Here is a 15,470-nt window from a genome sequence, read left to right as displayed (position 1 = left end):
GCCAGAGTTTCTATATGGGAGCCCCACTGGAGTTTTGAATCCAGGGTAATTCCCAGAAATACAGTAGATTCTACCAGATCGATTGCATTATTATTAAGTTCTATTTGGGTACTAACTGTTTTTACGTTAGGCAAAGAGAATTTTATACATTTTGTTTTCTTTGCATTCAGTTGTAGATTATTTGTAGTGAACCAACTTAAAACTCTTGTTAGTGCATTATTTACATCGTCAAAGTTATTTTTACTTCTATCAATATTAAAAATCAAAGATGTGTCATCAGCAAATAACACGATTTCGCAAGAGTCTTTAACAAAATATGGTAGATCATTAATGTATATAAGAAACAAGAATGGACCCAGAATGGACCCCTGCGGAACTCCCATTTTCACAGGTGACCCAGAAGACAAAACACCATTTATGTCGACTTTTTGAACTCTAAAGTTTAAATAGGATTGTATTAAATCCAAAGCCGAGTCCTTTACCCCATAATAGTGCAGTTTGCGAATTAGCGTTTGATGTTCTACGCAGTCAAAAGCTTTTGAGAGATCACAGAAGACCCCTAGTGCATTTTGAGAATTTTCCCAAGCCTCGAAGATATGTTTAAGTAGTGCAACCCCGGCATCGGTGGTGGAACGACCCTTGGTAAAACCATATTGTTCACTATGAAATAGTTTATTAGAGCCAAAGTGAATCATAAGTTGCTCCTGTATGATTTTTTCAAAAATATTGCTCAAAGCGGGCAAGATAGAAATGGGTCTATAATTGCCAGGGTCGGTTTTGCTACCAGACTTAAATAATGGCATTAGTCTACTGTGTTTCATGAGGTCGGGGAAGATTCCCTTCTCTATGCAATTATTGAATATTATCGCTAACTGTGGGGAAATTATATCAATAATGTGTTTGACTATCTTGACAGAGATGCCCCAGATATCAGTTGTACTCTTTACATTTAAAAGATTAAAAGTTTTAGTGATATCTAATGGAGTAATATGTTTAAAAGAGAAGTGCGAGTCACAGGGTGTCACGTGGGTTTTCAATATTTCTTCAGCCTCGGAGGGAGATGACTTTAAGTTGGCAGTTGTTGCTGAAGCTATATTAACAAAAAATTTGTTAAAAGCTTCTGCTACATCTTTATCTTTATCTGCCGATATCAAATATTCATGTACGGAACCATAGTCCGTAGAGTAAAATTACGTCTTATTAGATATTTAATAATGGTGGCTAGGTCAAATTAATGCGCAAGAGCACTACTGAAAGTATATCCACTGTGCCAGACATATTTAAAATCAGTGGTAGCAGACAAACTGATGAATTATGTATGTATTATACCAGACACAACAAGCATAAACCAGATCCAGCTTACCCATCATCGAGTCTCAAGGTCTTCCAGCTCAGCATGATGTTGTCACTAATACTCAACAATAGCTTCAGCGATATGTGGCTTCAAAGTACAGACGACGGCAAGTCAAGGTAAACACTGTAGATTCTTGTGCAGTTGTAATAGGGACGAGTTTGCAACAAAAATTTGGTAGCCTGATGTGCTGTCGAGTGTAGCTGGTATTCTGTTGTTCAGTCAGATCTACGCACTCTTCCAGATTTGGTTCGTCTGCTACTAGGAAATAGAGCCATGGGTGGAAGGAGAGATTCCTCAGCCATCAGACTAAATTCTCCATTTTACACTATTAAGTCTCATACTCCTTTTCATAGACAGATAGTATATGTATGTATAAACCATATAAGAACAATAGTTATAGTTATTATATTTCCCTAATTTCTGATATTTATGTAGGTTTACAATAGTACAACATTTTCACCACCTTATTCTCTACCATTCACGTGCGTCTTCCTTCTTTTTTTTTCAAGCAAGAGCTGAAAATCAGTGTTCTGCTCATTTCAGAGCAGTGTCTACACTGAGCTCTCTGCTTTTTTGCATCGCTGCGGCACACTTATACCTTAGCGTGCAGGATTTTCTTTCTTTCTCTTTGTAATGTATTATATCTGCCCTGCTACTCCTGTGTTTATTAATCTTACTTTTTGCTTCTTGTGTGTCAATGTGTTTTGCAAATAAACCATTTACCTATCTATCTATCTATCTATCATTTTCTCTTTGACGGCAGCGTCAATCTACGTCAACTTCTTCTTCCCCATACTTCAATTTCATCTAGTAGCTATTAACTTGGCACCTTTAAAATACCTTTCAAATATTATAGCATGTTAACTCACTAAGGCCCTAAGTGACCCGGTAGTAGAACTGCGGAAGGCAATAGGGTATTTTTATGGACTATCCAGCAGTTGGGTATCTATCAAATGACATTGATGCTTTTCAAATTATGTCTCTCATTTCCCTCCTTAATACCTACACAGTAATAAAGTTATTCATAATTACCTATCTTGCGCATTTACATAAAATACAATGTATTCATTCATAACCCATAAAGTTTTTGCTAATATCTAACCCCCATAACCTATCCTTATCAAATCGCAAAGTGATCAGGAAGCATAACAATTAATGTTTCATTTTTCATTAATATCTTGTCCAAATGAATCTAATAATAAACGTTGATATTCTTATCTTCTAAGTGCGTCTGTCTGTATAGATAATATTTACGCGGATAGGAATAAACACGATACTTACTATCTTTAGAAGTAGTGCTCACGAAATTGCTCACGAATAACAAACTTTGTTATTTTAGAGAAAAGGGAAATTATGAATGTGAGAGGAATTCTTAATACAAAACCGGTAGGTTTTGCTAGCAGGTATCGGTTCCTTTAAGTACCGAGCGTCTCAAAAAACATTTTTGCAGTATCTACTATGTCTAGGTATGAATAATATTATTATGTAGGTACTGTAGGCAGAATATTAAAACCTCTTTTCTCGTCTGTGATTTTGTTCCGAAAAAATAAAAGATGGTAGGTATATCCAGTTAAAACGCTTTCACATTAGGGCGTTAGAAGCGCGACAGCAGCGAGGCAGCAGCGTTTTTAGGGTTCCGTAGCCAAATGGCAAAAAACGGAACCCTTATAGATTCGTCATGTCTGTCTGTCTGTCTATCCGTCCGTCCGTCCGTCTGTCCGTCCGTATGTCACAGCCATTTTTTTCCGAAACTATAAGAGCTATACTGTGAACCGCATTAAGATTTTGATGCAAAAATAAAAAAATAATAATAAATATTGGGGGCTCCCCATACTTAGAACTGAAACTCAAATATTTTTTTTTCGTCAAACACATACGTGTGGGGTATCTATGGATAGTTCTTCAAAAATGGTATCGAGGTTTCTAAAATACTTTTTTTCTAAACCGAATAGTTTGCGTGACAGACGCTTCCAAAGTGGAAAAAAGTTGGTAACTTCTAAAATAAGAAAATGAAAAATCTAAAAAAATCATATGATGCACATTACTATAAAAACTACAAACGAAAATTGTTTTGATCTAGTAAGTAGTTTTTTTTTAATACCTCGTAAATCGTAAACCGCTTATTACCGCGTAATCTTTCATACAAATAACTTAAATTAAAAAATAATAATTTTAATTTCATAAATCAATGTTACGGAACCCTTTGTGCGTGAGTCCGACACGCACTTGGCCGGTTTTTTATAATGTGAAGGCATGCATCCATTGTCACATAGTACAAAATTTTCGGCAGCGCGTTTGTTGCGCTGCTAAATCGCCTAAATGTGAAAGCGCTCTAAGCACTGTGTTTATGTTATTTAGGTAGTTGTTTAGTCTACGGCCTGGCGACTTAAGTTATCTATTCTATGGCGATGTTGCTGACGAAAAGGGCTGGTAGATTATAATGTGTAAACATAGAAACACCGACAAGCGATAGTGGCCAAAAGGCCAGGGACTATCAAGGGCATTAAGGTCGAGAGTTATCTGACGCCGACAAACGGCTTCCCGCCCATTCAGTGTTGGGAGCATGCAATAAATATTTTGAAACTGCATATTTATATTCTTTTTTTATTTTTATATTACTTTAGGTTGGTTACTTGTTTTTTCTTCGAATTTGAAATGAAAGAAACTATTTTTCACAAAGCATTTTAATAAATTGCGTGAACATTGCAAATATTCTTGACTAGCTTTCCGCCCGCGGCTTCACCCGCGTGGAATTTTGTCTGTGACAGAAAAACTATATCGTGCACGCCCCTGTCTCAAAAACCGGGATAAAAACTATCCTATGTCCTTTCCCGGGACTCAAACTATCTCTATGCCAAATTTCATCAAAATCGTCTCAGTGGTTTAGGCGTGAAAGCAAGACAGACAGACAGAGTTACTTTCGCATTTATAAATACATCATTAGTAAAGATTAGTTCGTAGAAACAGTTTCTACGCTGGCATGAATAATTATAATAAATGTTCAAATATTAGTGAATTCTAAAGCAAAAAAAAACGTACCTACCAGAATTAATTTTCATGAATAGTAGAAGCTCTATAGACACGTCAAAAGGTTTTCATGAGTATTAAAAAATATATTTTTCATGAAAAAAAGAACGACTACTTAGATTGTTTTTTAACCTGCAAAACGCACTTGTAGGTATTTTTCTCCCTTCAACAGCAGCTGATGTTTGGTTATATTTATTTATTTGAGCGTTCAATTCATATATTATGTAGAAATGCAAAATGAAATTCAATAGTAAACACTTTCTAATTCAAAAGTTTAAACAGTTTTGAAAGCTTTATAAAAATTCGCATTTAAGATGATTTTATCTCACATTAGCTGATAAAATAAATACTTAAAAAACGCTTAAAATTCACAAGTCGATGGCTCCTACGTATAAAGGCGAAACTGCCGCTTACGCCTTTTTCCAATTATTTAAGCAATGATTTCATTTTGCTCTAATCTATAACGTCAGTAAGAAAAAAAAATTTTTTTTCCATTAGATACAAAATAAAATTTTAGGCAAATAGGCGTATGTGCAAAACTACGCCACGTATAAAGCCCAATCATACGATTCGTCAATCTATACGAGTAGTTGCTTACATAATTATATATTTTTTATAATCCAAATCTTAAATCAAGCCATGAAAATATTTAGCAAATTGTTTTATTTATAAATTATGACACATTATATAGTTATTTAATTTTTAGCGTTAAGAGTCGCATCTCAAACTAATTTGAAAATTATAAATAACTTGAAAAAATCGAACTGCCTAAGGCATCGTGGGTTCAATTCCCGCCTTAGGCAGTTCCATTTTTTCAAGTTATTTATAATTTTAAAAAATATGACACATTATGTTAAAAGACCTAACTAAATCTCGAGCACAGTATATGGGCGTATTTGCGTTAAAACGTAATAACGATACATTAAACAACTTTTTCTAACTGATTTATTATTGATATAGCACATGATAACAATTAAAATAATTACATGCATAAATAAAGAGAGTAATCGCTTAAAATATTTTATTTACGTTGTCATATAAGTCCCTTTACGTTGAACAATATACATGAAATTATAGAAATGTGACGACGTAAAAGGGCAATGGGTAAAATCTCAAAATATATAAGAAAAATATAAAAATTGATAACAGCAGTAGCAAAAGCATTACATGTTAAGGCTAAATGTGAAATTTCATTAAATTCGTTTTAGTAGGTCAGAAGATATGACCCAAAAATATGGTTCTGACCACTAAAATGGCTCTCCTGTAAAATTTACTTTTTTCACTTACGCCAGTATACGTAGGAGCCATCGAAGTTGCATCAAGGATCAACGACTTGTGTTTTATTTTACTTAAGATTCGATAGCGTTTTGAAATCTGCTTAGGTACCTACTGAAAATTAATAGGAACATTTTATAAACCAAAACATTCTTATTTCAGTGCATCATTTACAACATAATGTTTCAGAAAATAGAATTGGCTGGAATTATCAAAAAAAAGTAAATAGCATCCAGGAGCTTCAGTAAATACTAACAAAACAACACACCTAGCTACCGGGTAGGCATGGATAGACTTTTACAAATGGCAAAACGACAAACACCGCTATAAAAAACACATGTGAATAAACAATTGAATGAAAACATCGTAACGTTAAACCCCACGTCCGTCAAGTCAACAGCCATTGTAATATATTGCGAAGAAAAAGCAAGGGTACCCATAAATTTCACCCCCTAACTAATCAGACAGACGGGAGCCTCCAAGGTTTTACAAAAGCGGTGTTGTGAAATGCGATGTGTACTGTATTTATTTTGATTGGTGCAAATTTCCATGAATTTTTGGTATTCGAAACAAATTGAGCTTTCGGAATTTTAGGAGCAAAGATTTTTTTTACGACTATGTTGATAAGTGTCATTATCTTTATCTTTACAGAAGTTTGTGTTTTTAAAAAAATACTATACATATTGCTACTAGTGCATAAAGGCACACGTTTATGAAAGTTCTTATTAAGGACTACTTATCTTCGTTCGTTCGTTTCAGCCAAATGACTTCCACTGCTGGATAAAGGCCTCCCCCAGTTGTGGAGCTTATCTTACCACATCTTTTTTTATCCAGAACAAGACAAGTACTTGACCACAATCGCACCTGATGTTAACTGAGATGTAGTCTACGATATGGTACATTATTATCTGCCCTGTAAGTGCCTTTTCACTCTCGTCTTGAAAAGCCCCGGATTATATGTAGTATCTTACTAATTAACTCATACAATAATTTAGTTAACATTCAAACAATAATATTTAAATTAGAACGAAATCACTCATAGATGTTACACGTGTCGTATTAACGAGCAAAAAAAACTTTCTTCGACAAAATACCTTATTTTCACCTAAAATAAGTAAGAGGACAAACTTTTCGCACGTACATACTTAAGAAAATAAGGAAATAACATAAGTTTTTCTTTCAAACTGTAAGAATAAATAAAAACTCAATAGATTTGTGTAGGAATAATACCAGCTAAGACGTTCACCAAACAATACACAAGAAAAAAGAATTTGGTATTTATGTTTGGCACGAACAACAAAAAATCACAAAATAAGATAAAATGTATGAAAAAAGGAGACAATAATGTCTTATGTTCATAAAATTCACCTATTTTACCGGTGCCTGACAACAAAGTAGTAGTAATTTTATGTACTACTAGCGGCCGCCCGCGACTTCGTACACGTGGATCCCGTTTTACCCCCTTCATCTATCTTACGTGGTTTAGATTTTTTCATACAAATCTTTTTTCCCGCTAACTCCCGTTCCCGTGGGAATTTTGCAATATCCTGTTGTAACTAAGCCTTTTAAGTTTACTAAGGTACCTGCATGCCAAATTTCAAGCGTCTAACTTAAGCGGTTTAGATTTTTCATACAAAAGGATTTTCCCGCTATTTCCTGTTTCCGTGGGAATTTCGGGAATTCCTTTCTTAGTACACCTCTACGGTACCTAAGCTACGTCCCTTCCAAATTTCAATTGCCCACGTTTAGCCGTTTAGGCTGTGCGTTGGTCTGTCAGTCAGTCAGTTTCTCCTTTTACTCGTGTATTTAGAAGATCAGAAGACAAGAGTATTAACAACAGATTCCGTTTAACATCTCATGAACGCCAAAAATTATTTATAACTCACTCGCGTTCCTTGAGCTCTTAATGCACCCTACTTTTTTGATAATTTATTCACAAAAGGTATTATTTTTTTCCTCCTTCCAATACAAGGTCATTGGCATAGCAGCAAACAGCTCCTGGTATAATTTTCCAAATCTGAAACTGGTAAACAAAGTTATTTATAAAAAAAATGGAATTCAGGAACAAAAAATTGAAAATCATTAAAATGTCTAAAATATAAGTATGAAGATATTTTTTCAGGTGTGCTATATTATAGGTAATGACGATCTGGTAAAGGTCGCGGGAGGTGCCTGGATGCGGGCGGCGCAGGACCGGTCTTTGTGCAAAAGCTTGAGGGAGCCCTTTGTCCAGCAGTGGACGTCTTTCGGCTGAAACGAACGAACATTGTTTCATATAGGTATAAGGTTAACTGTGATACATTTTATTGTAATTAGTAACATAATTTAGGATGTGGCTTGATTCTGGAATTGCTGTGTATGAGAGAGGTCTCATACAGTTGGGTATAGGTACCTACAAAAATTCGTTAGGATCAAACAATACATAGTTCTTTATATATTTATGTAATTATTGTAATGGGGGAATCACTAGTCCCTATTGTAAAGTAGGCAGTTAGGCACATTAAGATTAGTAAAGTTTTCCTTACTTTCTGTAATGTACTTTTCCAATGAGATGTTTCAATAAAATAATGAGGAAAATAATTACTAAACAATTATGGAGTAGCTACTTACGTTAGGCTTATTGTTTTTAAAAATCTCATCTCTTGTAAATAATAATGTCAAGTAGAAAAAGTCTTATCTGCAAGTGTTCGAGTATAATTTGCACAATGATACTTTAAAAAACTCTTCCATAAATATAAAGGACTGAACACTTTAGGAGGTCGTGGGTTAAATTTTCCGATGTAATAAATGGAACGCAACCTATTTTAATATCAGTTAGCACTCGTGACGTAATTCAGATGTAGAGCAAATATGTATGTCTTTGAATATTTCAATACCGAGCTTTCCAGATTACACATTAGAAATTTGCATTCCTGTAAAATCAAGATCAGGATTTTTATTCATAATGCTGAATATTCTAGAAATTACTATTCACTTGAAAATAATCATTTTCCAAATTTTATCCGAATATTCTTCATTCTAACGTGCGTTCAATATTTAAGAAAAACTTGCCGGTGGCACAAAAATTGCTGAATAACATTTTGACAGTCATTGGAATTTAGATGGGAATCGCCCTTTACTCATCACTAAACATTGTTATAATCTATCAATCCTATACATCTAGGTCCAGGGGACTCACCCAACTTATCTGAACCTTTCAGTACAAATACCGCGAAGTGTAAACCACTAACTTATTACCCGAGTTGGTTTCGTGCAACACACATTTAAGACTTTCTATAATTTATTTTTATTTTATTTTGCACGGAATGAAGCTGTTAGTAGCTATTGTTGTTATGTTAGCCGTTGGTGGTACGTATAAAGATAACTATTAATTCTCATTGTAGACTGTTCGTTGACTCCTTCACCCATAGTTATTTAATTTTTAGCGTTAAGAGTCACATCTCAAATAAAACTAATTTGAAAGTTGTAAATAACTTGAAAAAAATCAGTTGGAAGTGCAGTCGCCCGGCAAGCGGAAGGTCGTGGGTTCAATTCCCGCCTTAGGCAGTTCGATTTTTTCAAGTTATTTATAATTTAATCCTTCACCCATATTCTAGACATAACCTTGACCCTAACTTCTCATGTCTGACTCTCTCTAGTTGCCAATATACCTACCTATTAACAGCGCTGATTATAATGTTACATTTTATTTTGACAACAACAAATAAATAATCTTACCAAAAATCTTAAGCTGTCAATCATGAGAACCGCATCTATTTGAGGAAAGACTCAAAAATTTACTTGTACCTAATACAATAGTCTAATAGCAGTCTTGTCTGTATTTAGTTTAATATACTTACACCCAAATGTCAGTGGACAATTATTGATTTTAACGCTACTGTATTTCAGCTGATAAATCTACTATTCCCTAATAAAGGTGACAAGTGTACCAATAACCTCTTATTCTTTTCCATCAGGTAACACTCTGGGTATAATTCCCATAACGGAATGGGCTGGGTCTGAAATAAACCGCAAGCAGGAGCTGGCCAACCCCGTCAACATGGTGGTGATACAACACACAGCGTCTAAAGACTGCTACTCCGACAAGTTATGCCTGCAGACAGTCAACAATATCCGGGGATACGTTATGAAGATTGGATTCGACGACATTCCTTACTCGTGAGTATAAAATTACTTAACTTTTTCCCTAGGCGTCGCGTGAATTCTGTCACAGGAAGATATGATAGCTTATTATAAGCTATATATAAGCCTTATATCATTGAAAATCATCTAGCTTTCTACTGCTGAAATAATTTTATAAATCGGTTCTGTAGCTACTTCCTAAGATTTTTAGGAAAAAACTTGCAAACTTTGCCTCTTTATAATATTAGTAAAGTTTCTGCAATATTAGGTAAAAAGATTGATGTTTTTCAGAGAGCGCTGCTGCCCGTTCTCTGTATGATGTGTAGTCCCTAAGTCGCCTCTTACGACACCCGTGGGAAGAGTAGGGGTTGGTGACAAAAACTCAGCCTAACTGTTATAATAATAATGTTCATGCTTGGCTCCAGTTTCATGGTGGGCGGCAACGGGAAGGTGTACGAAGGCGCGGGCTGGCACCGCGTCGGCGCTCACACCAAGGGCTACAACGACAAGGCTATTGGCATCGGCTTCATTGGCACTTTTGTTGGTACGTTAGTCTTTAATCTTTCATTATTAGTGACGCGGACGCAGCAAATCGAACGCACAGCGTTGAATAGAGCCCTGTGATTGGTTCGTGTGTCACCCTGTGCGTCCACGCGCGACCTCATAGTAATGTTTGTGAATACGGGCGTAGTATGAGCAAATGGAGGATTTGGCCTACACTAGCCTCGCAATGCTAACCAGACGGGATGGGGAAGCTCTATAATAACAACTACACTCAACATCAAATAAACCGCACCTTCCGCGACGCGAACTTTAAAGATTTTCTTCTGACACAATTATGGTACCCCAAAAATATTGGTCTTATTTGAAAGGCCAATAAATATCCTTAAAGAAAAATACATTTCATTTCTAAATAAATTATTAACATATACCATAAATGTGACTTGAAAATAGACCTCACTTTGGGCTGACCTCTGGGATCAATTAGACCAATTTTTATGGTTATAAAACCAAATAAAGATCTCACGTGTCCTCTTTAACAGATGGATGGCGATTAATCCCAACTTAACAGTTTTATAGTCATAAAAAATGGCTATAGCGTAACTACCTATTTTTTGAAGAAGTGACTCTGGATCCTTGTAAAGGCACATTTTTGGGGTAAAGACCTTTCCTTTAATGAAATGAAGTTTAGAACTAGGCTTTCAAATGGTACCAACGTTGGTGGTAAGTGGGGATGCATACGTTTGATAAGTGCTTGTCGCGGGAGGTGCGATTTATTTGATGCCGAGTGTAGTTCTCTCTCTACGACATCCATGGGAAGAGTGGAAATGGTCTTACACTATACTCTGCCGGAGTCACACAGAAATAACTTTTTATGAAAAAGAACTATGAAATAAATTCTAATGTTGCTTATTATAAAGTCGTTTTATAAAAGCTGTGAAAAGTAATAAAAGCGAAAATCAAAACTCACGCCCAAATAAATAATAATTAATATTATAATTTTGTTGAGTACTTTCAGAAAGCCGTCAAAATAATATTGCCTCTATAAAATAAACTTCATTTCATAAAAATGTTTCATACTTTGAAGCTTACTTGTGTAGATTAGTAAACAACTATTTATTTACTTTTAATTTCGCAGAGAAACTACCAAGCCCTGAAGCCCTGAAAGCAGCCAAAGAGCTGATAGAGTATGGTGTCCAGAACAACCACATCGCTGGTGACTACAAGCTATTTGGCCATAGACAACTGTCCAGCACTGTCAGTCCTGGAGATTCCTTGCAGAAGGAGATCGAAGGCTGGCCTCACTGGGCAAAGAACTAATAGAACATAATATGTACCTAATTTATTTAAAAACTTCTATATTGTGATGTGATGCCAAATATTAGGATTAAATATATTCGTCAGTATTAGAATGCAAGTGTTTTACTTTGTAGGATTCCCTAGCAAAACTATAGAAGTCCCGTTTTTTCTTAAAGTCTTCGTGGTTCGAATAATGTACAAAAGAACTTTTGTTACCGTTGCGTATTTGCCACAACCACAGCCACAACAAAATCACTATTTTCAACTGAAGTCGCAATAAAAATACTGACCTGTCCTACACCCTGTATAGTAATGAATCGCTTTCGTATAACTATGTTACGGTATATAATTATATCCCTAGGGATATAACTATATTACGGCTTTATCTATCATACTGCGACATAAATACAGTTGTTGACGTTTTCTATGTGGTTATTATGATTTACCAGTCATCTGTTCAAACAATATTCATGTACCAAAAACATGTTTTTGTTTTTTATTAGAATGTATAATATAGTAGTGACGCAGTTAAAATAGTAGTGACGTATGTACCTATATTATTGTACTAGCGTTTTCGAAAATATGATCAATAACAATCGGTCATCGTGATCGCAATATTGATGCAATAAAAAATAATGGTGATGTGTACTCATATTTTCAAAAATATCGACATAATATAATTACAATCAAATAACAAAGAGTCATGGTTAGATCGCAAAATACAAAATGACAACTCTATACTACAATTTCGCAGTATTTCATCTGTAATCTAACATTTAATGGTTATGTAACCACATAACCATCGTATTATAGACATCAAAATACACTACACACATGTAGTAAATCAGTAACAAGCGATGTAATATTATCATCATCTTAACTTAGACAACGAATCCTTATAATTACCTATTCAAAGTAAAGCATTCCTTTAATTCTCTATTATATTGATTGTCTAGAGGTCGTATAGGCGGTTGTCATGTTAGTACGTGAAACGTTTGTCACATCAGACTATACATTTTTGTTTCAAAATAGCACTTCTTACAAGTACATAAGGTCCGACAGTGTTTCGTTTGATGTGCTGCCTATACAATTTTTCTCATTTAACCGTTCTGTCGTTTAACCAAACTCAATAAGGCACAGGTAGAGTCATTCGGGTCAAGAGCACGCACTTTTTTTTTGATGGCCTCCCAGACCTATAAAGAATTATATAATTGGCATGTTATGATATTAAATCTGTAGAATATTTAATAAATTTTCACTATTTAAGAAAAAATTCCATCAAGATTAATTAGTTTTAGCCCTACATAGGCTTAACTGAAAACTTTTCCAATGCGTACTCTTGACCCGATGTGTGGGTAAAATTACGCAAGTCTTAGGGTAAAGTTACGCACGCGGGGTAAACGTACGCATTCAGATTTCTTAGAGAATACAATTAAGATTGGCAATAATCAATATTTATTTAATCTTGTAAATAACATTTTAAGAACTATAACATTAAAAAAAAAAGAACTCTTTGTATTATACAGGGTGGAATTTTGTAATGCCACCTGGAGGGAAAGTACTCTTAATATTGTAGATAGAAAATTTTACTCAAATAAAACATTCCTTAATTTTTGAAAACAAAGAGAACTCCGTTCAAAGATTTTTGAAAATTTTACGAAAATTCACTATTATACCATACAATTTTTTGTAAATAATTAAAATAATTTAAGATTTCATGGTTTTCCTTTCATTTCATTTAGGCAAGTTTGTTAGAGAGATTTCATCCATAAACTTAACCCTAACGATCGATGCAATAAAAATACAGGGTGTAATTTTTTACAAATTTTAGTTGGTTCGATTCCTCTACATTACTAAGAGTACTTTCCCTCCAGGTGGCATTACAAAATTCCACCCTGTGTCTATTATAATGTGAATCTTGACTTAAATTATTTATATTGGCAATAGTCACACTTTGAGATCAAAATAATTGGCCTTCATTATTTGGTCATCTGAGATGAGATGAGGGTCCGCTGAGGGGCCTTCCTTATGTAATTTCTCGGCATTTTGGTGTAGGTATTCTGAAAGATTGAACAATTTTTGATATTTTTATTTCATTTGGGGTATAAGTGCGCAACGGGGGTAAACGTACGCGTGCGTACTATTAATCTCGTACTCTTACCCCAATCGGCAAATATACCAAATAATCAGTCACAACACACACGTTAAATACTTTTTACGAATATGATAAACTTAGATCAAAACTACATTAAATGAACAATAGAAATATAGTATACTTACTGGCACAGAGCTATCCATTTAACTACAGCACACTTTTCCGTGGCATAAAAATTAAACGAATTAAGCGTGCTACAAGTATTCGGCGACGTGTCGCGACCAGTACTTAGATTGCGTCGGCGCGGCGCGTGGCTCCTAAACGGCGACAGTAACGCCACTCTGTTTTACAAACACAGACCTCGGCCCTCCCACCCCTGTCGGAGATCGGACCACCGCGTACTTTTACCCACCGCGTGCTGTTACCCCGAATGACTCTAAGTAACTTCAATATCATTACGTCGTGACACACAAAGGGCTAACTGATTGTTATTATCTAAAATAGAGATAGGATTAATATCTAAAATAGATTAAAGTTACTATTTTACATCAAAGGCAAACAACATCGAAATAATTTTAGTATTTTGGTCAACTATTTACAAACTATTATTCTCACAGCTGCCAAGAATTAATAATAATTATGACATAGTTTTACACTTCGGCTTTAGTGCTGAATTATTTATCAATTTTCTTTTGTGAAGCATTTGGAGAACAACTTTACCTACCTGAAGAACATGTTTTTCTTAAACTAAAGAGGTTTTATTTTTTTAGAGGTGTACAACTTTAAATTGGTTACACTGTTTCTAGTGATATTTAATTTGATAGTTGGTGGTACATCTGTGGACAGTATGTTTTGCCATTTCATAATTAAATAGAATTACTTCAGAACAACGTTTGCAAACTGTGCAAAAATGTATGTTAAAAATCATGGTTCAGTTTTCCGTACAAACGTCCATATTACGGTCGACGTAATTTTCGTAACTTTTCATTCCTCAGATGAATGATATTAATGTGGCAGAGCTATGGTTTCAACAAGATGATGTTACCATCCAACCAGCACGCGACACATTCAATTTATTGCGGGAAATATTCGATGAGCGCATAATTTCACTCGATCTCACCCATATGTATTATTTTCTCTGGGGATATGTGAAGTCCACTAATGCGCAGATAAACTACGGAATTCAATGCCAACATTCGTCGCGTTATTGCCGATGTATGGTCCCAGTTGCTCGAAAAAGAAATTGAAAATTGGACATCTAGATTACGCTACATTTGAGCCAACCGTGGCGCCCTTTGGCCCGATATAATTTTGAAGCATAAATGGCATAAGAACATCTTTTAAACAAAATCAATACCATGTGAATCAAACATATTTTTACATACGAGTATTTTATTTCATTTTAAAGTTCTATACCTCTAAAAAAAACACCCTATACTACATAATTATTATTATTTCGTTCGTTTGAACCAAATGACGTCCACTGCTGGACAAAAGCCTCCCCCAAGGATTTACACAACGACCTCAGTACCAACACTGTTATTCTGAAACCACACACAAAACTCTATTTATTATTTATACTAAATAACAGATGCAATCCTGAAATTGGTTCATTTTTAGATATTACAGTTTTAAATTCGTTTTAAGATTAGATTTTTAATACAGGCATAGAACAACGAATAGTACAATACAAGCCTTTAGACCTACTTCTGACATGTACAATTTTATTTACAACTAGCGGCCGCCCGCGACTTCGTACGCGTGGATCCCGTTTTACCCTCTTAGGGGTTGAATTTT

At 34.9% G+C, this 15,470-nt stretch overlaps 1 protein-coding gene across 1 annotated transcript; it reads left to right on the top strand.

Moving 5' to 3' along the window:
• Positions 1-8,894: 8,894 nt before the first annotated feature.
• On the top strand, positions 8,895-11,691 carry LOC135073984 (peptidoglycan recognition protein-like). The gene is made up of 4 exons (XM_063968267.1): positions 8,895-9,004; positions 9,613-9,814; positions 10,204-10,322; positions 11,418-11,691. The coding sequence occupies exons 1-4, from the start codon at positions 8,962-8,964 to the stop codon at positions 11,597-11,599; spliced, it is 546 nt and encodes a 181-aa protein (XP_063824337.1). The 5' UTR covers positions 8,895-8,961; the 3' UTR covers positions 11,600-11,691.
• Positions 11,692-15,470: the final 3,779 nt, after the last annotated feature.

Source organism: Ostrinia nubilalis, chromosome 8, assembly GCF_963855985.1.
Source record: "Ostrinia nubilalis chromosome 8, ilOstNubi1.1, whole genome shotgun sequence".
Taxonomy (NCBI): domain Eukaryota; kingdom Metazoa; phylum Arthropoda; class Insecta; order Lepidoptera; family Crambidae; genus Ostrinia; species Ostrinia nubilalis.
Note: the sequence above shows the minus strand (reverse complement) of the source record. Positions and strands in the feature narration are given on the sequence as shown.